The 21570-nt window shown below is 51.8% G+C and overlaps 15 protein-coding genes across 15 annotated transcripts; 14 read left to right on the top strand and 1 right to left on the bottom strand.

Moving 5' to 3' along the window:
• DQ04_02031150 (hypothetical protein) lies at nt 1-315 on the bottom strand (the record flags this gene model as incomplete). The annotated part of the gene is made up of 1 exon (XM_009311436.1): nt 1-315. A coding segment is annotated over one exon (315 nt), but the record flags the coding sequence as incomplete, so codon positions are not given.
• Nucleotides 316-342: 27 nt separating this feature from the next.
• On the top strand, nt 343-684 carry DQ04_02031140 (hypothetical protein; the record flags this gene model as incomplete). The annotated part of the gene is made up of 1 exon (XM_009311435.1): nt 343-684. The coding sequence occupies one exon, from the start codon at nt 343-345 to the stop codon at nt 682-684; it is 342 nt and encodes a 113-aa protein (XP_009309710.1).
• Nucleotides 685-1059: 375 nt separating this feature from the next.
• DQ04_02031130 (putative cyclin) lies at nt 1060-2067 on the top strand (the record flags this gene model as incomplete). The annotated part of the gene is made up of 1 exon (XM_009311434.1): nt 1060-2067. The coding sequence occupies one exon, from the start codon at nt 1060-1062 to the stop codon at nt 2065-2067; it is 1008 nt and encodes a 335-aa protein (XP_009309709.1).
• Nucleotides 2068-2358: 291 nt separating this feature from the next.
• Nucleotides 2359-4710, top strand: DQ04_02031120 (protein associated with the ribbon compartment of flagellar microtubule; the record flags this gene model as incomplete). Its single annotated transcript, XM_009311433.1, has 1 exon — nt 2359-4710. One exon carries the CDS (start codon nt 2359-2361, stop codon nt 4708-4710), a length of 2352 nt encoding a protein of 783 aa, XP_009309708.1.
• A 281-nt stretch (nt 4711-4991) lies between these two features.
• Nucleotides 4992-6335, top strand: DQ04_02031110 (putative peptide chain release factor 1; the record flags this gene model as incomplete). Its single annotated transcript, XM_009311432.1, has 1 exon — nt 4992-6335. The coding sequence occupies one exon, from the start codon at nt 4992-4994 to the stop codon at nt 6333-6335; it is 1344 nt and encodes a 447-aa protein (XP_009309707.1).
• A 263-nt stretch (nt 6336-6598) lies between these two features.
• DQ04_02031100 (putative C-14 sterol reductase) lies at nt 6599-7360 on the top strand (the record flags this gene model as incomplete). Its single annotated transcript, XM_009311431.1, has 1 exon — nt 6599-7360. One exon carries the CDS (start codon nt 6599-6601, stop codon nt 7358-7360), a length of 762 nt encoding a protein of 253 aa, XP_009309706.1.
• A 256-nt stretch (nt 7361-7616) lies between these two features.
• On the top strand, nt 7617-7895 carry DQ04_02031090 (hypothetical protein; the record flags this gene model as incomplete). The annotated part of the gene is made up of 1 exon (XM_009311430.1): nt 7617-7895. One exon carries the CDS (start codon nt 7617-7619, stop codon nt 7893-7895), a length of 279 nt encoding a protein of 92 aa, XP_009309705.1.
• Nucleotides 7896-8327: 432 nt separating this feature from the next.
• DQ04_02031080 (hypothetical protein) lies at nt 8328-9050 on the top strand (the record flags this gene model as incomplete). Its single annotated transcript, XM_009311429.1, has 1 exon — nt 8328-9050. One exon carries the CDS (start codon nt 8328-8330, stop codon nt 9048-9050), a length of 723 nt encoding a protein of 240 aa, XP_009309704.1.
• Nucleotides 9051-9632: 582 nt separating this feature from the next.
• On the top strand, nt 9633-10766 carry DQ04_02031070 (hypothetical protein; the record flags this gene model as incomplete). The annotated part of the gene is made up of 1 exon (XM_009311428.1): nt 9633-10766. The coding sequence occupies one exon, from the start codon at nt 9633-9635 to the stop codon at nt 10764-10766; it is 1134 nt and encodes a 377-aa protein (XP_009309703.1).
• Nucleotides 10767-11258: 492 nt separating this feature from the next.
• On the top strand, nt 11259-12857 carry DQ04_02031060 (clusterin associated protein 1; the record flags this gene model as incomplete). The annotated part of the gene is made up of 1 exon (XM_009311427.1): nt 11259-12857. One exon carries the CDS (start codon nt 11259-11261, stop codon nt 12855-12857), a length of 1599 nt encoding a protein of 532 aa, XP_009309702.1.
• A 1070-nt stretch (nt 12858-13927) lies between these two features.
• Nucleotides 13928-14662, top strand: DQ04_02031050 (GTP-binding nuclear protein rtb2; the record flags this gene model as incomplete). Its single annotated transcript, XM_009311426.1, has 1 exon — nt 13928-14662. One exon carries the CDS (start codon nt 13928-13930, stop codon nt 14660-14662), a length of 735 nt encoding a protein of 244 aa, XP_009309701.1.
• A 1353-nt stretch (nt 14663-16015) lies between these two features.
• DQ04_02031040 (putative DNA polymerase delta subunit 2) lies at nt 16016-17776 on the top strand (the record flags this gene model as incomplete). Its single annotated transcript, XM_009311425.1, has 1 exon — nt 16016-17776. The coding sequence occupies one exon, from the start codon at nt 16016-16018 to the stop codon at nt 17774-17776; it is 1761 nt and encodes a 586-aa protein (XP_009309700.1).
• A 382-nt stretch (nt 17777-18158) lies between these two features.
• Nucleotides 18159-19631, top strand: DQ04_02031030 (putative splicing factor 3 subunit; the record flags this gene model as incomplete). The annotated part of the gene is made up of 1 exon (XM_009311424.1): nt 18159-19631. The coding sequence occupies one exon, from the start codon at nt 18159-18161 to the stop codon at nt 19629-19631; it is 1473 nt and encodes a 490-aa protein (XP_009309699.1).
• Nucleotides 19632-19892: 261 nt separating this feature from the next.
• On the top strand, nt 19893-20738 carry DQ04_02031020 (GPN-loop GTPase 3; the record flags this gene model as incomplete). Its single annotated transcript, XM_009311423.1, has 1 exon — nt 19893-20738. The coding sequence occupies one exon, from the start codon at nt 19893-19895 to the stop codon at nt 20736-20738; it is 846 nt and encodes a 281-aa protein (XP_009309698.1).
• A 504-nt stretch (nt 20739-21242) lies between these two features.
• Nucleotides 21243-21569, top strand: DQ04_02031010 (hypothetical protein; the record flags this gene model as incomplete). The annotated part of the gene is made up of 1 exon (XM_009311422.1): nt 21243-21569. A coding segment is annotated over one exon (327 nt), but the record flags the coding sequence as incomplete, so codon positions are not given.
• Between the last annotated feature and the right edge of the window lies 1 nt (nt 21570).

Genomic DNA, 21570 nt, shown 5'->3' with positions numbered 1-21570 from the left:
TGGGCTTTGTTCTGTCCGTTCCCTCTGCTTCGGCTTGCGCAAAATCTCGGCGCGGGGCGCGGCGGCCTCCAGGAAGCGCCGCCGTTTTCTTTCCGCGAATTTGGCGGCAGACCGGCTTCTGTTTTGGGGGCGCCTGGGTGTTTTTGGGTTTGCCGCGGTGTCGGCCGACTTCGCTCGGTGTCCCGCGGGGCGGGGCGAAAGTTCCGGGGCTGAAGGGGACCTGTCGGGTTTTTTACGCCGGGGCGCAATGGGTGTGGCAGGGACGTTTTGCTGTTGTACGGTTCGTTGCGGGTAGTTTTTTTTTTGGTGGTTCATGGTCAAAAATGTAATCGTGTCGCTTGAATGTTGGGGTTTCTTCCGCCTTATTTACATGGGGTGCCGCAAGCCGAAATGCTATGTTGCGTTGCTGGTGTATATATTGTTTGGCCTTTGCGGGCCTGGCGCTGTTCCGCCATGTTGAGAGTTTATGGCGGAGTTTGGTTTGCAGGGACTGCTGGTGCCGTCTCTCTTGAGGATGTCCATCTTATCCCCGTTTGGTGGGTGCGTGGTGCTTTTAAAGGTTCTCTGGAGGAGAGCGTTTTGGTGTTTCCACCCTCGGATATGCCGTGGCTTATCTTTTTTTTTTGGCATCTCCACGTTAGAGTTTACGTGGATTGGGTGAGCAGGTTGTGTGACACACAATAGGTTTTTTGTCCTTCAGTGTTGTCGCGTTTTCTCTCGGAAGGTTTCCTTTGACATGACTCGTTCTTACACTCCAAACTTTTTTGGTTGGCTTTAGAGAGGCACCGTGTCTTTTTAATAGTATTTAACTTCGCATTGTCTTGCCGGCTGAATTTTTGGGAGCACTTCCTTTTCGTTCTGAGATTTGCCACACGACTTTGTCCGGATGACTCGCACGGAAACTATTATAACTCCATTTTAGTTTTTTTTTGTTTTATTGTTTCTTGACTAGACTGTTTTTCCCTGTTTGCCTACGGCTTTTCTACAATCTTTTTCTTTTCTTAAAAATCTTTGCTTTAAAAAAAATCCCTTGTTGTCATCACAGAATAAAAAAGGAGCATGGCGGAGCGCCACGTGCTTTCCGATCACACAAACCGTCCTTTGTTGACGCGAAAGTCGCTCCCTCCTTTGGTGTCTCCGTTGCACACAGGGAATAAAGGATCTGTTGTGGAATGCTCGAAAGGGGTTGACGCTATACATCATTTTCATCAAACCGATGTGAACTGTAGTCCAGTTTATGTACCCGAATACAGCTCTGAAATTGGTGACTATTTTCTAGTTTCGGAGAGAAACCACTATCGAGATTCGAATTACATGGCAAATCAATCCGAGATAACCGAAAAAATGAGGATGATTCTCGTGGATTGGCTTGTTGATGTGGTGACGAAATTTAGACTTCATGCAGAAACCTATTACTTGGCCGTCGACATTGTGGATCGGTACCTTGGCGCTAAGGGAATTGGCAGGGCGAGGCTCCAACTGGTTGGTATTACTGCTATTCTTCTTTCTGCAAAGCACGAGGAAATATGGCCACCCGGAATAAAAGACTGCGTTTTTATCTGTGCAAACACCTATTCCGCACAGGAAGTATTCGAGATGGAGAGGGATATCGCAGTGACATTGCGGTTCAAGCTAACTGTTCCCACAACCTATCCATTGGCTTGTCGCTTTCTCGAATGTGGAGACAGTGAACCCATTATCCGTGATGCTACGTTTTTTTTCTTGGAGTGTGCCGCTCACAGCTATGAAATGCTACAACACCTGCCTTCTCGGGTGGCAGCAGCTTCTGTTTTGCTCGGTCGTTTACTCGTTGTGTGGAATAGCTGTATTGATCGCTCCGGTATTGTACCAAGCAAATTGTGGGGCCGCGACATGATGCGTGCTGGTCGCGGCATAACGCTTGATGAAATTCTTTCTGTGGCTGAAAAGCTTCTGAACTTCACAAGAAGCTTCTCTACACCTTTATCAAAGCTTCAGGCTACGCGGCGCAAGTATCTTTCGCAGAAGTATAATAGTGTAGCTTCATTAGATCTGCCTACACTTTCATTGATCTTTTTTTTTAGATGATAACTAGGTTGTTATCCCCCTTTTCACTAGATTTGTGCACATTCTCCTCTAGAAATGAGGCGGAGGGTTCGAATCTCTAGACAGGTTCCTTTTTTTCTCATGAGAATAACAGGATGCACCCTCTCAGTAAAGACCTCTCTAGTCTCGCTGGCATGGCCCCTCTATCCCTAGCTGGAAAATAAAGGAAACACTTGAAACAGTTAGGTGCCTGCTCTGTCATGCCTTTTTTCCTTTTTTTTGCGTCTTTTTTTTCTCTCACCAGGGTTTATTATTGGCAAGTGCATCATAAACATGAAGAACAGTGTGTCCCGCACTCAACCCATCCGCCGGTATGATAACTTTCCCCTAGAGAATAATCTTCCGCTGGCTATAGGCGCAAACTTTCACGACGATCCAATCTGTCGAGACACCTGCCGAAAAAGTCATACCTTGTTATTACCAAAGAAAGTGGATTACGCTCCCCACGCGGAATATGTTTACAACGGAGGTGGTTTGACTCGGGATGGTAAAACAAGGACCTGTTCCGCAGCTGACGATGAAGAAAGCGAGGACGAAAATGTATTTGATGGATGGCTTACTGCAAACTTTGATGCACCAAACGGTGGGAAGGACTACGTGGTTCAGTTCCTTGCGTATTTTGTTGAAAAGATTCCTGAGAGCCCAACTGAGACCACAATCGTAAGAAAGGTTTGCATTCGTTATTACACACAAGACAATAGCATCGCAGTCATTGAAGCAAAACAGGACAACAGTGGTATTGTGCAATCTATGATATTGTCGCGTCGACGAGTTCCCCGACGAATGGATGATGTAAATGAACTGATCACACTCGATGATCTTCAGATTGGGACATCCATTAAGTTGTTTAACAGAGAGTACCATATTCTTGATATGGATCAACGGAGCCGACAGTACTATGAAAAGGTTCGAGGTGAACAAGTTCCAGAGGGCTTGCCATGGCCATATGAAATAGACAAATTCGGCGCTGCTGCACAAGCTCGACTACTGAAGGGAACCCATCGATTGGCAACTTCCGAGGACATGGATAGAAAACGTGCTATTGAACAGCAACTGACTGGTATCTATACAAAACATGCCACTGAGGATATTCTTGCGGCCCAGAAATTTTTGAAACACAACATCAATGAGCACTTGACGTTTCTTGCATTATGGGATGACCGAGAAAATATAAGTGGAGATTTGCGTTTTTGTGTGATTCGCATTTACCTGGAGAATGATACAGTAGAGATTGTGGAAAGAAGGCCCGAAAATTCAGGACGTGATGGTGGTACAACCCTTTTGAACCGTCAGCGTGTTCCGCGTCCTGGAGTTGACATCCAAAAAACTCGGTTTCAAGAACACACGTTTGGCGTCATAATGAAACGGGACTTTCTTGTTGCGGAGGACATAAAGATCGGTGAAACTTACATCATCCATGGCAGACCGTATTTCATTTACGATGCAGATACTTTTTCACGTGAGTACTTGAAGAACGAATGTGGAATAGAACTTGCGCCTGCGTTGGATATTGATGTGTTTACCAAGAGCGGTTTGAAAGGCCCTGTAAAGTTCTATCCACCTCCGCCAAATGGTTTCGGCAGCGAGCGTGAAAAACGTGCCAGTTGGATTACTTTAACGGCAAAACCTCAACGACCAGACTTTGCCAAGTTGGAGAGGGAAGAAGGACGTGTAATGCGCTTTTTGGCGGTCCTTGCAAACCCACTGGTTCGTGGGGATGAAGAGAGAGAATTTGTTATTTTGTTTCATCGAGCAACCGATGAAGTGGAAATTTTCGAAAAACCGGGGCGGAACTCGGGCTTTATTGCTGGACGATTCCTTACGAAAGGTGTGTATGGGAAACTAGTAGAGGATGGCTCCACTGTTCCCTTCACACCTCAAGATTTTGAGGTGGGCAAGCAGGTCGTTATTTTGGAACGACCTTTTAAGCTTATTGCAATGGATGAAGAAACAAAGCGAATTCTGGAGAATAAGGAGAGTTCAACTACAGAAGGTCGACTGAAAGAATTGCTGCTTTTGTTTAAACAACAGATACAATTGAAGTTTCTTCGCGTTCACGAGGCATACTGTGTCCTCGCTCCTGAAGGTGTTCTTGGTTACCGCCAGGTTCGTGAGTTTTTGCGATCATGTAGTTGCGCAATAACCGAAGAGGAAGCCATTCTCCTCGTGCAGAACGTTGCTCCGTCCAGCAAAGGTGTCATCTCATTTGATGAATTCCTCAAAGTGGTGAATGTCACTTCCTCAGGACACATGGATGAGGCCTCCCTTACAGCGCGCTCCGTCAAGAGCGTCAACATGTCAAAAGATGACACCCTCAAGGCCACAGTATCAGAGGCAGAGAACCTTCAGCGGAGGAAGAGGCTAACAATTGAGTTGAGGCATAAGTTGACTCAGAGGCGAGGTACCACACAGGAACAGTTTCTTCTTTTAGGTTGTCACAGCTCTACATCACGACTAAACCGTGATGTTTTCCGGCGTTCACTCAATGAAGTCATGCACTTCAACATGTCCAAAAGTGATGAAGACATGTTGGTCTCAATCCTGTTTGACGGTCGTGAGGACGAGAATGGCGATATCACGTACAAACAGTTCCAAGAATTCACGGACCTCCATGGTCCCTTGTAGATCTCAAGATCGTACTATTTTGTTTTTAGAGGCATGTAAAGAAGTCCAACCTCGACGTGACGTTGCCAGTTTGGCGATATGTATTGGGAGGGGACGATGTTCCTGAATGAATGGAAAGTAGTACACGCAAACCAGGAAAACAAAAATGAATCACCTGCCCTTGTGTTGCCGTATGTCACGTGAATGAATAATGTACACCTTTGCAAACATTCCTCCATTCCTTTATATAAATAATTTTTTTTTCTTGTTTTGGAAATCTTTTGGAGATACTAGACAAGACAATGCGGAATGCACGTTGTTTCCTATTTGGAGCTGGTGGGACACAAGGTGGAGTCAAGAAGGTGACACATGGGGGCGCTATACCGTATCAGAAATGGCTTCTCACGGAAGGAGCTCGAGCTCTTTTGGCACCTGTGCATCACCCACTGGTGACAGAGTACTTTATTCGCCTAAACCAAAAGCGAGTGGAACTCGAAAAGTTACACGAACACGGAGAAGTGGATGCACTTCGTTTACTCAAAAACAAAGTGGATGGAAAACCCTTTGATCACATACAATGGAATATTCAATACCGAGATGAACTTGACGTTGCGGAGGAGATATCTGGGTACCTTGGCAAAATCAATGATAACATTATGCTGAGAGATCAGATTCGTTTGCAAGAAAAACCAAACAAGGAGGATCAGGATCTTTTACCGATGGTGGAGGATGATATAAAAGATCTCTTACACCAGATAGAGGGAATGGACAATCGCGTCAATGCTGTGATGGCGCGCCGTCTTGAGTCTGGCGATGCACTAGGGTCATCCAGTCGGACATGGATAATGGAAGTCACCGGTAAAGCGGGTGGCGAGGAGGCTTCTTTATTTGCTACGGAGTTGGCGGAGGTGTACAAAACATACGCAACTGAGCTTAAAGAATGGTGTGTTGGGTCTGTTGAGGATGGGAACGATGGTGAGGCCACTGCGTCGGGGGCTCCGGCAGTTGTTAGTACCGGACTAAAGTTTCAGGTGACGGGCGACGGTGTGTATCGCAACCTACGCCACGAGATTGGTGTTCACAAGGTGCAACGGGTTCCTGTTACAGATCAAGACGGTAAAATGCAAACTTCCACAGCTGTGGTGACGCTGATGCCGGTGCTTGACCCTGTTTCCGTGGATGTCCACGAGAGTGATTGTAAAATTGAGTTTGTGAGAGGTTCTGGTCCCGGTGGCCAGGGCATGCAAAGCAGCTCTAACGCAGTTTGTCTTACTCATAAGCCCTCTGGTATCTCTGTGAAGTGCCACCAGTCACGATCAGCCTTGGGTAACAAGGAGCTCGCGTTACAAACGGTCGCGCAGCAGCTGTTGGTGAGACGTATAAAAGACCAAAATTCTTCTCTGCACGAGGCGTGGAAAAATCAGTGGAGCAGTGGCGAACGATCAGACAAGATGCGTACATACAACTATCCCCAGAACCGAGTGACTGATCATCGACTTGGCAAGGACTTCCCCTTGACTACGTTTATGAGTGGTGGTGCTGGATTAATGAGTCTCCACGATGACCTAAATGCAGTGGACGACAGACAACAGTTAATTGCAGTTCTGCTTCGACACATAGAGGGTGAATTTGGCAGTGTGGTATGAGCTTGTTGAAGTGTTGACATTGTTCCACTGCTAGGTGTAGTGGATGCGCTGTGTGTTTGTGCTCTTGGTTGGTGTATATATATATATATATATATATGGAATAGTTCTTACACACATTCACGAATAATACCTGTTTTCTTGTTTCAGTTGTCTGATATTTCAACAAAATTACCCAAAACAATACCAAAAACGACGTGCAACTGTGTGACAGTGACAGCGGGGCCTACTGAGTAAAGAGGTAAAAAGGAAAGACAAATTTAAAAATGTCAGCTGAGACGGTGGAGACAAGGAAGAAAGAACTCCCTTCCTTCCTGAAGAAATGGCTTTCTGTTGTTGACTACATATCTGAAAGATTTTTGGGTGGCCCGTGTGTAGTCAAAGTTTCACACGTTATTAACGTGCAGAAGGGGGGCACATTGTTGGTGTGTCTCTTGATGATGAAAAACTCGGGTAACTACTCTGCAACAGCGACAACGTACACCGCCCTTCACGGTGGATACGGCCTCTGCTGGCTGTTAAAGGAGCTTATATTCCCCGACCCCAAATGGCAGAAGCACATCACACTGGGGAGTGCCATCGCCATCTTTACCTCCGTCCTTGGACCCTACTGGTACATTGCATACAACGCAATTATGAAAAATGCAGAGCGCTCTAACACATCGCTCAGCGTGGCCATCATTGTTTATGCAATCGGACTCTGTATGATGATGGGCAGTGACTGTCAAAAGTACTTTATGCTAAAAAAAGAAAAGGGCCTCATTACTGATGGTTTCTTTTCCCTTATCCGTCACCCCAACTACCTGGGAGAGATGATAATTTACGGTACATTTGCTTATGTGTCGAGGGATGCTCGCTCTTGGGGGGTGCTGGCATGGATATGGATCGGTTTATTTGTTCCTTTTATGATTCGCAAAGAGGCAAGCATGAGCCGCTACAAGGGCTGGAAGGCCTACACGACGCGCTCAGGTTTTCTGTTGCCTAAGATTTTTCCTTCAAAGGCGATCGCCAAGGATTCCTGCAGTTAAACTTGTACATCTGGAGAGTATATAATTACATTATTCTCTGTATTTGTTTGAACCAAGTGGTGCTTGGCGTGAGATGAGTCACTGGTGGGCTCTTGTTGCTGTTGTTTCACAAGACTTGCTACTTGCACCAACTGGTTTTTTTCCTTGTGTTCCTCTGTATGTATATATGTATCTGTATATATGTGTGTCTGTGCGTGTGCGTGTGTGTCTGTTTATGCACATCGATAGCAGACGTCTCAAGGAGTGACAAATTGTAATGAGTACATCGACCGTTTCCCCTAACGCGCAAGGTGCCGCAAAGAAATACCCGCCTCCTGACAACTCAAAGTCATACACTCATGTCCCTCGCCGAAAGATACCACCCAAAGGTTACATTGGCTGCATTCTGTCAAAGATACAAGTGGAGCTCGGGCTGAATGTGATGGAGCCGATGGAACAGGTTGGCATTGTAGCCATCTGCATCATTCTTGCGCTTATTCTGCTGGGCATTCCAAGTTATTTATTGTACTATTTGTACAATAGCTTTGCGGCGTAAATTGAGTTCGACTGGTGAATAGGAAATGATCTCTGAAATAGTGTGATGCACGTATGAGAAAACTCCATCTCTTTTTTAGGAATGACAGAAGCCCCTGTGCTGCTGGTCTCTGGCATTTCCGTATACCTCTACACCTTTTTGGGTTCTCCCCTTGTTATTGTGAATTCCTAGCGTCCTTGCTATTAGGTAGCTTCCCAGTTCAAAGGTGCACAACACAAGAAACCAAGACAAAGGAGAGGAGATTTAACTACATTTGAATCTACTGTTGACCCGGGCGGCATTCGTGTGTGTGTGTGCGCGCGCGAGGTTCTCACTCCGTGTTTCCTGTTCGTTCCAAACGTCGTCTGTTGTCGGTTTCTTGTTCTGGTTTACCTTGCCTGCGTGTGTGTGTGGGTGCTGGTCTATGAACTACCTTGCCTTGTAGTTTTTTTAATGCCGTATCACCCGATTGTGCGGAAGGACCTTGAAAAGTACCTTCCCAATTTTGATCCCACCGCTGACCCTCAAGTGGGCGAATGGGTGCTTGTCAGCCCACACCGCCGCGCTGCGATCGTGGACCCACTTATACATATGTCAATGCAACAGAAACTGCAGCCCATGTACCCCTTCCTCGATGAGGCATGCCTGACAGCTGCAGCACCCCCGGATGCGGTGCTGGACCCAACAGCAGGGTCAGCTGCTGCTCCCACGGACCCTTGCCGTGTATTCCCAACAATAGAAGAAGTACGCAAGAAGTACCGCCGTCACCGCCACCATGGATGCATGCCTGGTGACAGAGGCGGGAAGACAGGGACAGTGAATGAGAAACAGGAAGAGATGGAGGAGGAAGATGATGACACGATGCTGTACCTGAATCCACGAGCACTTCTTTTGACACCTTGTGCTCCAGCAGTTTTTGGCGGCTCCGACTTCATCGAGGGATTGGACAAAGACACCGGACGGGTGGTGTTCGTGCACTGGCGGACAGGTGAGGTACGCAGCGACACCGCAGCGTTGCAGCCGCGGCCAATACCCGAATGGGCGGAGGAGGTGGCGGAGAAGGCAATGGCTGAGTTTGAGTCGTGGCAGCGGCTTCAGATTGTCACTTCGTGTGCACAAAAAAAAGAAGAGGATGACAGTGACGCGCCACCGTTGCAGAGAGTGCGAATTCAATGATGATCTGCTCTTCAAAAGGATGAAGGCAGAAGTAATCCAAAAAAAAAAGGAAATGATGTTGACGACGCCAATTTTTTTTGTCATTGAAGGCTATGAATGGGAATGACAGGATATGATTGTTGTTGGCATGCTTCGCCGTGTGAGAAGCAGTGAGTGGACACATAAGTGAGGAGGGTTCAGGACCTCTGCCGGAGTTGCTTGGTCCGCTGTTTCTCCTGGTGTCTGTGTCTGTGTCTGTGTCTGTGTGTGCTTGTGTGTATGCAATAGGAGGATAAATGGAAGAAAGAGGTTTAGAGATTGATTATATCTGATCAGGGTGCGCTGCATAGTTCATCCTGTCGTGCTGCTTCAATTACCGTTGTTTCTGCCTTAGTGTGGCTCGTGATTTGGGGGGACGAGCGACACCGAGCTTGGCGAGAAGGAGCCAGCTGTTACAATTGGTTCACAAGGAAGAAAAAGGATATTAGTTGCATACGCACACACACACGAGTAACTTCAGTCGCCTTACGCTTCGCTAAGAACTGTGAGCGTCGAGAGGAGATGCGGTGCTCATTCCTTCGTTGTGCGCGCGCGGTCAAACCTATGCAGACCCTCACCCATTTAGAGATTTTTACACAGCTGCAGCTCGGCATCCACCCATCCCTGAGTACGCAGCGCCTCTTCATTCAGCAGCATTTTGAAGAGGAAATGGATCGCCGCGGCATCACAGAGGCGAAACTGCTAGCGATGGACGGGCGTCTTTGCACGCGTCTTCTTCGGCAGCTCCTGTTTGAGCGGTACCTTTCTGTTCCCTTCCGCCTTTTCACATTCGATTTGGAGTTTACAGGCCCACCTGTCTTTGGGCCGGAGGGCCCGACAGAAGACATCATTGAGTTCGGCTTCTACTCCCCTGCCCACGACAAGGTGTTTTCGTGCCTGGTGCAGCCCAGCAGCGGGCGCCGCATATTGCCGGAGGTGACGACCTTGACACACATCACACAGGACATGCTGGAGAAGAAGGGTCTGCCGTTTCCAGAGGCATGGTCAAAGGTGATGGAGTTTCTCATGACGCCAGAGCCGCAGGAGCTCCCTGATGCGGGGCAGCGGCTTCTTGTACTGAGCCACGGCGGGAAATTGGCGGATGTTTCCCTCATAAAGTGGACGCTGGAGTCGCATGGCTTGACGTTGCCATCCACACTGGTCTTCGGTGACACCTTCCACCTGATCCGTGATGCCCACCGTCGCCGTCCAGTGACACTGGACAAACACCCGCCTTCGTGGGGATTGGCGGATCTCGTGCAGTGGCTGAAGATACCACCAACACTACCCGCACACCGTGCCGGCAACGATGCAAAAATGACGTGGGATGCGCTGTACCACACGCTGGAGCGCTACGGTGATGAGGACCTCACCCCACGTGAGCAGCTCGTTTCACGCTTCTTTGACGTTGAGGCGAAAGAGGCAATGAAACGGGATGAGCACGGGCATCAAGCTGGCGCTGACGGCACACTGGTAGCGGACGGCGACGTCGCGGAGGCATCCATGAGTGCGTCGCTGGACCTCGATTTTGACGAGATCTTCACTCAGGAGAAGCGGAAAAAAACCGCCTCTGACGACTCTTCTTCACGGGCTGTGAAGGCACTGTCTGAGGACACATTGAATGAGGATGAAAGGAACGACAGACTTCGCGCGCATGGGGTGGAGGAACACGCCCCAGTGGCTGAGTTTGTGATTTGAGCTGCCGTCACGCGACAAGCACCACATCCTTGTGTATTTGTCTGCCCGTCTGATTTTTCCTCACTCGCTGTGAGTCTGCGTGTATGCTTTTGGCGCGGATTACACGTCTGAGGGGAGGATAGCGTCATGCGAGGGACGAAAAAAAATATGAAGGACGAGCAAAGTGGCGATAACATGCAAATACGCCACACACATTCCTTTTTGTGTGCGAGGATGAGTGCTTTGTGTGCTCTCTGCCCCTTCTTGCTTTGCTGCTTGTTTGCTGTTTGCGCTGTAGAGAGGGGAGGGACATCTCAGACACACACACACACACACACGGGAGATTGTGAGGGTTCCTCGAGTTTAAGTGCATTATATAGAATCTGCAGTAAAATACCCCCCAACAAAAAGAAACAAGAAAAAAAGCCAACGACAGAAGGTTCGTCTTCACTCAATCTCAGTAGCGAAGGTCGAATACACAAGCACAAACAAGAAAAGATCCACACGTACAACATGTCGTTCCGGGAATTGCGCTCCTTCGCGGAGACGATGCGGCTGCTGGGGTACCCTGGCCTCATTAGCATGGAATCATTTCGCAACCCGAACGTCGAGTTAGTGGCGGACAGCCTTTTCTGGCTTATCAAGCGTTACGAACCGTCTGCGGAGATCGTGTACGAGATTGAGCGGGAGGCTGACCGCGTCTTCTTCTTCAAGCAAATATGTGAGGTTGCCCTGGCGAAAGGGCGCATTAAGCTGAACATCAAGAAGCTCTACCAATCGGATGGGAATGCGGTGCAGGAGATGTTGATCCTCGCAAATGTTCTCAAGAAGGCCATGAACGCGACAGGGGCCGAGGAGCCTGACCATGCTGGCTTACAACAGATGGTTGCCCAAAAGAACGTGCAGGACGCCAAGCGGGTGCAGCAGCTGTGCAGTGACCTCACAGGCGACGGCAGCAACCTCTTTTTCCTCATTGAGGAGGAGATATCGCAGCGGTCAGAGCGGCAGCGTGTACTGTCACGTGCGACGGAGGTGGGGGAGTTTGAGCGGCGCCTCCGTGATGTCCTGTCAAGTGTGGGCAAGCAGGTGGAGCAGCTGCAGTCTACTATTGCCAACCTCGCCGCTGATGAGACAACATTGGAGCAGAAGATTGAGAGCAAAAAGACACAGCTAGAACGGGCGCAGAAACGGCTTAAATCTCTTATGGCTGTGCGCCCCGCCTTCATGGAGGAGTACGAAAAGCACGAAGGAGACCTGCAGTCACAATTCGTTGTCTACCTCGAACAGTACCGCAACTTGGAGTACCTGGAGCATGAACTGGCGAAGTTCAATGCTGCTGAAGATGCTCTACTAGAGGAGCATGAGACACGGCTGCGTGTCATGCGCGAGCGGCTACGCAAAGAGGAGCTCAACGCACTCCGCGGTGAGGCGAGCCGCAAGCGTGGAAGCCGTGGACGTGAAGCGGCTACCGATATGGCGCTGAGAGTGATGAGCAGGGAGAGAGACCACCACTTGGAAGATGATGATGATGATGATGATGATGACGGCGAGGATGACGATGATGGGCGCGGCGCACCTGCTCAAGCACGAGGCAGATCTGCCCATTTGCGGGTGCGCAATGCGATGGAGGAGGGCAGCAGCGTGAGCGAAACCAGTGAAGAAGACGTTGGCGAAAACAGGAGAAGGAGTGGTAATAATAACTCTCGCGGAGAGGAGCCGCCACGGCCGCAAGGGGCACTCGGACGCGCGCGACCATCGCCCTCCGCATCCGCCGATGCAAGAGCTCGGCGTGCACAAGCAGAGGGCAGAGGCAGCAGCAACAATTTTGGAAATGGCATGAACGGCGGCCACGAATCATCGGACAATGAAGAGGGATTGACGTCACACATGTCAGGCATGCGTAAGGCACGTGCCGCGGCGCCGAACACCTCATCGGGTTACGCTCCAATGTCTGCAGGGCGGGGCAGCGGTGTTGTTGTTGATGATGATGATGACGATGAGGAGGAGGAGAGTGAGACGGACGTGGATAGCGATTCTACCTCCGACATCGACACTTCTGACATCAGCACCGACGACGAAGAAGATGACGATGATGACGACAGCAGCATTTAGGAGTTTCATTGGTCGTCGCCTCTGTCAGTGCACCGCTGTCTCTTCCCATCCAGCAAGAGACAGCGGTGCCTTTGGATGTGTGGGTGTGAGTGACGAAAAGAAGAAAAAAAAATAGAGTTGCAGTGCGGCAGAATGCGGGATATGTGCCCTGGAAGAGATTGAAGTTGTGGGAAGGCACGATGTAAGTTGTGTAGCATTTTTCCCTTTGTTTTTATTTTTGTTCTCTTTTTCCTCTCTCCCCCCTGGGAGGGGCTCGCCTTCCCACTCCCAACCTCGTTTTGTTATGATCTCTGTGTCCCCGCCTTCCTTCTGCGATATCGTGTGGCATGACGAATTCGCGCTACGCACCGATGCGCACAACTCTCCAGTGCGCGTGCTGCTCCCTCTCTTTCTCTCTGTGTGTGTGTGTGGGTGTGCGTGCACGCGCGTGTTCGTGTGCTTTTGCGCGACGCCGTGCGGAGGGAGGGGGGAGATGAACTGTAGACGGCACATGCTCCCGGATCTCCGTGGGGAAGTGAGTGGGGGAAAAAGAGGGAGGGTGACCAAGCAAGAGAAGAAAAGAGGATGGAAGCAATACGGAAAAAAATATATCAAAGGAAACAAGAAAGAAAGAAAATGATCACGAAGGGATATGTGAGTACTGCTCGGACGGTAGATGCCCACTGACGGGGCGAGATGCGCTGAGAAGATGAAGAGCACAGAAGGGGTGGAGAGAGGGAGATGAGGTGTTGTGGCCTGCCAGGTATGCACACACGACATTTGAGGAGGAGGAGGAGTGACTGGAGTGTGTACCTGTGGGCGGTGCATCGACGGTGTGCCCATCTGTGCCTGCGCGTCACTGTGTGTGCGTGTGCTTCTTGATTTTTTCTCTTGTGAGCAACAACAACACAAGCAGCAGCAGCGGCGACGGCGGCGGGCGTGTGGATTTTCTTTTAAAAAAAAAAAAACAAACTCGAAGCGACTTACCTTTCCCACGCTGTGCAAACAAATAGGCTTAAAGGAACCCACGTACACATACACACCGAAAAGTAAGAAGGACGTGTATTAAGGAAAACAAGAAAAAAAAAGGGATGCAGAATCCATCAGCTTCTGAATGTGTGGCCACCTTCAAGCTCATCCTTGTCGGCGATGGCGGTACGGGCAAGACAACATTCGTGAAGCGTCACTTGACTGGCGAGTTTGAGAAGCGGTACGTGGCAACAGTGGGCGTTGATGTGCACCCGTTGACGTTCCACACGAACCGTGGCAAGATCTGCTTCAACTGTTGGGACACTGCGGGTCAGGAGAAGTTCGGCGGCCTTCGCGACGGGTACTACATCGAGGGACAGTGCGCTATCATCATGTTCGATGTGACGAGCCGCAACACGTACAAGAATGTCCCCAACTGGCACCGTGACATCACGCGCGTGTGCGACAACATCCCTATCGTTCTGGTAGGCAACAAAGTAGATTGCGCAGACCGTCAGGTGAAGGCGAAGATGATCACTTTCCATCGCAAGAAGGGCTTGCAATACTACGACATCTCCGCCAAGTCCAACTACAACTTCGAGAAGCCATTCCTGTGGCTGGCGAAGAAGCTGGCGAACGACCCTAACCTCACACTGGTGGAGGCGCCGATGCTCGACCCCAACGTGCAGCCGCTCTCGGCGGAACANAAGCTGGCGAACGACCCTAACCTCACACTGGTGGAGGCGCCGATGCTCGACCCCAACGTGCAGCCGCTCTCGGCGGAACAGCTGCAGGCCCTCCAGGAGGAGGCCCGTGCTGTCGAGAACGCGCCGTTGCCGATGGGCGACGACGAGTAAACGCATCCTTAAGTCATTAAGAAAAGATAGTGATCGGGATAGAATGATGATGATCAGACGATTATAGAGCGGAAAAAGGCAAAGAAACAATCGGACAAACAACAAGGAAAATATGAAAAGAAAAGGGGCAAAGAATATATATATATATATATATATAAGTATTGAATGGAGATGGGCGGTTTGTGTGCGTGTGTGCGTGCGGGCGTGTGCATGTGGTTCTGGATGTGCCTGTGGCGGTGAACAGCGAGAACCCGTGAAGGACCAAGGCAAAGGCTCTAACAGAGTCAAGGAGGAAAAAAAAATAAGGAGGGGGCTGGTATTGTTGCTGTTGTTGTTGTTGCCATTAATTGTGGTTAATAACTAGGATAGTGAAGGAGAGATTAAAGAAGGGGAACGAAAGAGGAAGTGGTGGCTTTGCGGGGTAATGGCGTTGTTTGTGTGCGCGTGTGCGACGTTTGCGTTTCCCCCACCCTTTTCTCACCGTCACACTCTTCACACTGGGGGCCTGCGTTGCTGCGCTCTTGGGGGGGGGGGGGAANCAGAGAAGGAGCGAGAGCGCTGCTTCTGTGCATCCCATTATATATATATATATATATATATATATGGCTTCCTCCTGTTCACACACACAGCGAAGGAGTGGGGAGAGACACATACATATTTCGTTCTGCCACACCTCCATCTGTCGCTTGCTTGCTTGCCTCTTTTCCTGCTGCTATCAACAACAGCAACACTACGCTCACATTCACTCACAAACACGTATTGCCCTACGAATTGTGGCCCGATCATCTCCGCCACACATGAAACAGGGCTCAGCACATCGCGAATACCCCTCTGCTGTTGTTGTCACAGACACCCACACACGTACGCACACGCACGTACGTGATGAACACCACACCGCTAAACAGAAACTGAACATAACGCTCCCCCCACGCGAGGGGCAGAGTAATAACGATGAATGGTGAATGATCATGTGATGTGGGATCGCACACTCAGTGCACACATTTCTTCCCCACCAGTCGGCGTGAGACACAAGACAAACACAAGAAGGGAAGACAAAAAAAAAACAAACAAACAAAATATGAAAGGAACAAATGTGCTCAGAGGCTTACTTAAGGGTGAAGCCTCCACCATGCACGTCATTCCCGCCGCGTCTCATTCTCATTTTTATTCCACCTTTGCTGTTGCTGCTGCCTTTGTTGTCGTGCTCTTTTTCTCTGTGGAGGTGGGGGTGTGTTTTTGTCCCATTTTCTTCCCTTTATCGTGTCTCAGTTGCAGGGTAATCCCCCCACGCTTGCCCACACACACGAAAAGAGAGATAGATAGAGAGAGAGATAGAGAGACAGAGGAGTCATAATGACAAGTGTGTCCCGTGGGGAGGAGGACAAGGCACCGCAGCAACGTGCTGCGTTACCAATAGAGCGCACCCACCAGAGGTTTCTTCTTCGTCAGCTACAGTTCACGCAGCAGTACGCTGCCATGTACCGTTGTAGAATGGAAGCACTGCAGCCGCGCGCACTTCGGGCAGTCCGGGCGAGAGTCACTGCTTCTACTGCCGGCAATCAAAATGGTGCAACTGCCAATGACTCTGCGCCACCATTCTCGCGCGTCTTGGAGCTTGCACCGGGGCAACGTGCACTCTGCGTCGGCGTGCTGTATAAGCATATGCGTTTGCTCCCCCGATTTCTGGATGAGTACCAGAAGGAGCTGGTCCGCATCGATGCTGGCGAAGACGACGAGGACGATCAAGTTGGGGGTGTGGCGAGTATCGCTTGCGATGCCCCGCTATCCGTGGGTGATGGCGATGCATTTACCTCCAACGAGGAAGGTGGTGAGGGCGGCGGCGGCGGTGGCGGCGAGTCGCGGCAGCAGCCGAACACATTATGCACCGCGGGTGACGAGTTGTTCTTGGAGGACATCAGCGGCCGCGTGCGGCTCGAAGGTGTCCCTGCGAACCTGTTTTGCACCGGCATCGTTCTGGGTGTTGAGGGCTCACTGCGCGAGAATGGTGTCCTCGCGGTGCACCGATACGCCATGACGGACGCGCGGGAGATGTACGTGCCGCGAACGTTGCGCAGCGTCTCTCGGCTGCCGCCGTGCTACGTGGCAGTGGTGTGCGGCCTCGCGCTTGGTTGCCCGCAGCAGGAGCAGCAGGACCCCGATGTGGCACGCGGCCGCACAATGGCAGAGCTGCTTGTTGACTACCTTAGCGGCAACGTTGGCGACGCTGCCGTAACGGCCCAAGCGGCACGCATCGCCCGCCTCGTGATCGCCGGTAACAGCATCGCCCCCACTGACGAGCTGCGACTGAAGAAAAAGGTGAAGCTGGACCCCTCCGATCATGTGCGGCTCGGCGACGACCGGCAGGGCGACGGCGTGGTCACGTCCGCGATGCTCATGCGCGAGTTAGACGCCGTCCTTGCCCGCATGGCCGACACGATTGAGATTGATCTCATGCCGGGGGACCAGGACATGTCAAACGCATTTCAGCCGCAGCAGCCGCTACACCCGCTGCTGCTGCCGGAGTCGTCACGCCGCTCCTCCCTCAAGCTGGTGACAAACCCACATGAGTTCAGCGTATTCCCCGGCGATGCCGACGACAACGGTATTAGCAATGACAATGGTAAACCACCAGGAACATCTGGTGTGAGTAAGACAAGAGAGGGTGGCACGACGTTCTTTGTTTCCTCCGGCAATGGCCTCAACGACGTTATTCGTGAGACGAGATACTCTAACCGCCTCGATGCCCTGTCGATGCTGCTGCACTGCGGCTGTGCCTGTCCGACAGCCCCCAACACGCTCTTCAGCTACCCGTTCAAGGAGACCGACCCGTTCGTCTTCACGCGCACCCCGCACTGCTGCATCTACTGCGACCAGCCAGAAATGCAGTCGCGCTGGGAGCCGCTCGCGCCATTTGTGCCAACCAGTGACGGCGCTGCGGACGAGGAGGAGGAGTTGTCAGCAGCAGCAGCAGCAGCCAAGGACGGGGCGGGGGTGCGGCTCATCTGTGTTCCACCATTTGCCAAGACGGGCGTATTGGTGCTGGTGGACGTAAATTCGCCACAGCTTGACACTACGGTCGTGAAATTTGTCTCCGCCTCGCATACAGTGGTGTGATGGAAGAGAGAGCACCGCCCAAGAAGTCAAAATCACGAAGGAAACTGCAAACAAAGAAGAAGAAAAAAAAGACTCTGTACACTGGCCGTGGCGTTGCGTGCAGCTAGTGAGCTCTCGCCCACTTGGAGAAGAGGGGAGAGAAGAGGGTACATCACATGGATGATGCGGTGCGAAGGGAGAATCACCGTGCGGCTGCCGTTATTATTATTGTTGTTGTTGCAATCAATCCTTTAAGTCTATGCTTCACCACTCTTATTCTTTCCTCGCTTTCTCCCGCATTTATTGTTGCATGGATTTACTGATTGTGAAAGGAAACAGCAGCAGAGCTCTGTGTGTGTGTGTGTGTGAGTGTGTGTGTAGGGAGGCGGCTGTTGGTTTTGTGATGTCGACGGAGGAGGACACGACGCCCGGCATCATCGTTCCGGGGCCGGAGCTGCGCGCCAAGATTGAGAAGTCCGCGGCAAGTCTGGCGAAGCGTGACAAACGCAAGGCGGAGGAGATGATGGCGAAAGTTCTCGCCAGCCAAAAACGGGAGGAATTTCTGTTCTTTGAGATAACACACGTATTCTACCCATTCTTCCTACAGAAACTGAACGAGTACCGTGCTCACCCGGAGCTGATACCCACAGAGGAGAAGAAAGACGCGTCCGACAAGGCAGTAACATCAACATCAGCAGAAACAGCAGCAGCAGCAACAACAACAACAACAACTGTGAAGGCTGATGGGGTTGTGCGGCGCGAAGGCGGCACGGCGGCGCGGCACGACCCGAAGCGTGACGAGGCGCTGCGGCAGGCGGAGGTGGAGGCGCAACGCTACTTGGAGGACCCGTTCCCCAACCGCTACTCCCTCGACCTCCTCCACGGCACCATTGACATGCCGGCGCTGGCGCTGAGCTACATGACGTGTGCCGCGCAGTACGTGGCAAAGTACGGGGAGCAGTTCCTACAGAACCTCCTCGGCAGGTACCGCAGCAACGCAGCGTTTCGCTTCCTCAACGCCGAGGACGTCCGATACGAGGTGTTCATGAAACTCGTTGAGTCTTACCGCCTCATCTTGCACCACGACCCCGACGAGGTGGAGGACCGGCTGGAACGCTGCCAATCCGCTCGCAGCGTCCTCGACACGGTGTGTGAGGAGAAGGTTAAGTACGCAAGGGCTGCCATCGCACGCCGCAAGGCCGCCTTGCTCACCGACGAGGCTCTGCGGGATAAACTTGAGTGGAACGTCTTCACCGTTGTCCAGCAGTTCTCGCTTAGCGATCTGGGGCTTGACGGGCCAATGCCGCAGTCCGCCGCTGCCCGCCGGCGTGCGCATCTTGACAGCAGCCACGACGCCAGCACCTCACCAGCTATTAACGGTAACGTCAATGACAACAACCACATCGAGAGCACGGTAGCAACGATGGATATGTACACCAACAGCAACACCAATGACATCAACACCACCACCACCACCACCACCACCACCAGCAGCAGCAGCAGCAGTGGCGTCGGTGGTCCCCCACGTATGCTGCGCCCACCAGAGGGCGTGGCAGGGCCGCCGACGTTCACGCCAGTGTTCATGAGCAGCCACCTCGTGACCTCTACTGATCCCACCGCTGCCCCTAGTCGCAGCAGAGAGGGATACGGTGGTGTGGGTGGAGGTCACTCTGCGCGTGGTGGTGCTGCTAGAACTCGTGGGACCGATCACTTTGGTGGCCCACGAGGTGGGCAGCATGCGCGGGCAGACGGATTAGGGCAGCAGGGGGACGACACCGCTTTTGCAGGTGACAAACACAGCCGCGCGGAGGCCGATGAGCCGGACCGGAATATACGGCACCGACGCGAAGAGGCGGATGCGGAAAACCGGCGATGAAAGAGGTGAATGAAATAAATTCAAGTGAGGAGGGGATTGCTGCAAGATTTTGGAGTAAAGGCTGTGATAAGTGGAAGGAAGATGGAAAGAGACATCCACACGTGTACGAAGGGCGAAGTATAACAATAACTTTGCCAAGTTGGGTGATAGAATACACCAGAAAATGCGCCTTCAACATGAAGCCCTCTTTCTACAAATTTTATTCTTTTTATTTTTATTTTGGCGAAAAGGTTCTTGCCGCTGGTGTTGCTGCGGCTCAAAATGGGCAAATACGCCATTGTCGTGATTGGCCCGGCCGGAAGCGGGAAGAGTACACTCTGCACCGTCGTGGCGGAGCACTACGCGACGAAGGGCCGCTCCACACACATCTGCAACTTCGACCCCGCCGCGGAGGAGCTGTCGTACAACCCATCCATTGACATTCGCGACCTCATCTCGCTGGAGGATGCGATGGAAGGGAAGGGCCTTGGCCCCAACGGCGGGTTGGTGTTCTGTATGGAGTACCTGCTGAGTCACGGGGAGGTGTGGCTCTCTGACCAGCTCGGCGACCACGTGGAGGACTTCATCATTGTTGATATGCCCGGGCAGGTGGAGGTCCTTTCGCATGTCTCCGCGGTGCCAGGCTTCACGCAGGTGCTGCAGCGCGCTGGCTTCAACGTTGTGGTGCTGTTCCTGCTTGACGCTCTGGCGGCCACGGCGGATGCGGGGAAGTTTATCTCCGGCTGCACCTTTGCCCTCTCCAGCATGGTCTGCTTTGACTGCCCCTTCTTGAATGTCCTCACAAAGTGCGACCTCCTCCCGCCGGCTATCAAGGAGGAGACACTGGAACACTACTGCGCGTGCGAGTTCGACCACCTCGACACGAAACCGCTGCCCGGGAGGTGGCGCGAAATGGTGCGCACAATGGCTTCTGTCATATCCGATTTTAACCTCGTCACGTTTCGTCCAATGGACGTCACCGACACGGCCTATGTGGACAACCTCTGCCAGCTCATCGACGAGGTACTGCAGGTGGCGGATGACGCGGAGGTGAACGATCGCGATATACCCAACGGCAACGAGGACGGTGAGAATGCGGAGGACACAATTGATTGGAAGCACTACTGAAAGAAAAGGGAGGAGAAGGAAGATGGGGCTTCGACAAAAAAAACAAAAAGGCGCGGTGTCGCTGCGGTTTTGTGTTGTTGTAGGCAGTGCCGCTCTAGCTGCGTGTGTGTGTGTCTGAGCATGAAGCGAGGGAGAGAGAGAGTGAAGAACAGGGGTGCGCGAGTGGGTGAGTGGGTGGTGAAGAGTGCTAAACAGGAAGACAGTCTCACTGGATTGGCTTCCCCGCGATGAAACAAAGAACGAAAGGAAGGAAGGAAGGAAACATCCTCTACTATCTTTCTCGTTGCCCCCACCCTTTTTTTCTGACACGTTTAGTCTTTACGGGCGTGTGGTATGCTGGGGGAAGGCATGGGTGCCTTTTCCCCTTTGGCTTGTGTTTCACAACAGCAAAGGGTAAACCTTTTTTGCTCTCCTCTTTCTCGCCTCTCTTTCTTGCCTGATTGTGGTGGCAGCACTTGTCCCTGCTGATTATTCCAGGGAAGAGTGAGTACAGAAGCGAGCGGAATGTGTTCTGCCCTGTTGCGCGGTCGCGCCGCACTCGCGTTGGCGTCGGTGCGATGGACGCCACCCGCCACATTGCCACCACGGCTGCAGCAGAGGCGGTGCTTTGCGATGCTGGCCGCCCCGACCCCCCTGCTGCGCTGCAGCTTTAGCTGGGAGGTGCCGCTCACCATTCCACAGCTGCGAGAGCGGCTGCGCTGTCAGCAACGGGACGACGCCCCACGCATGCAGACGATAGAAACGGAGTGCTGCCTCATTCTAACGCTTGCACGCAGCCCGCGTGCTGAGGAGCGGGCGGAGGCGCTCGAGTCTGGCGAGGCGCTGTGGGTGG

The sequence above is a fragment of the Trypanosoma grayi genome (genome assembly GCF_000691245.1).
Source record: "Trypanosoma grayi strain ANR4 Tgr_203_V1, whole genome shotgun sequence".
Lineage (NCBI taxonomy): Eukaryota > Euglenozoa > Kinetoplastea > Trypanosomatida > Trypanosomatidae > Trypanosoma > Trypanosoma grayi.
This window is presented reverse-complemented; position numbering and strand designations above follow the sequence as displayed.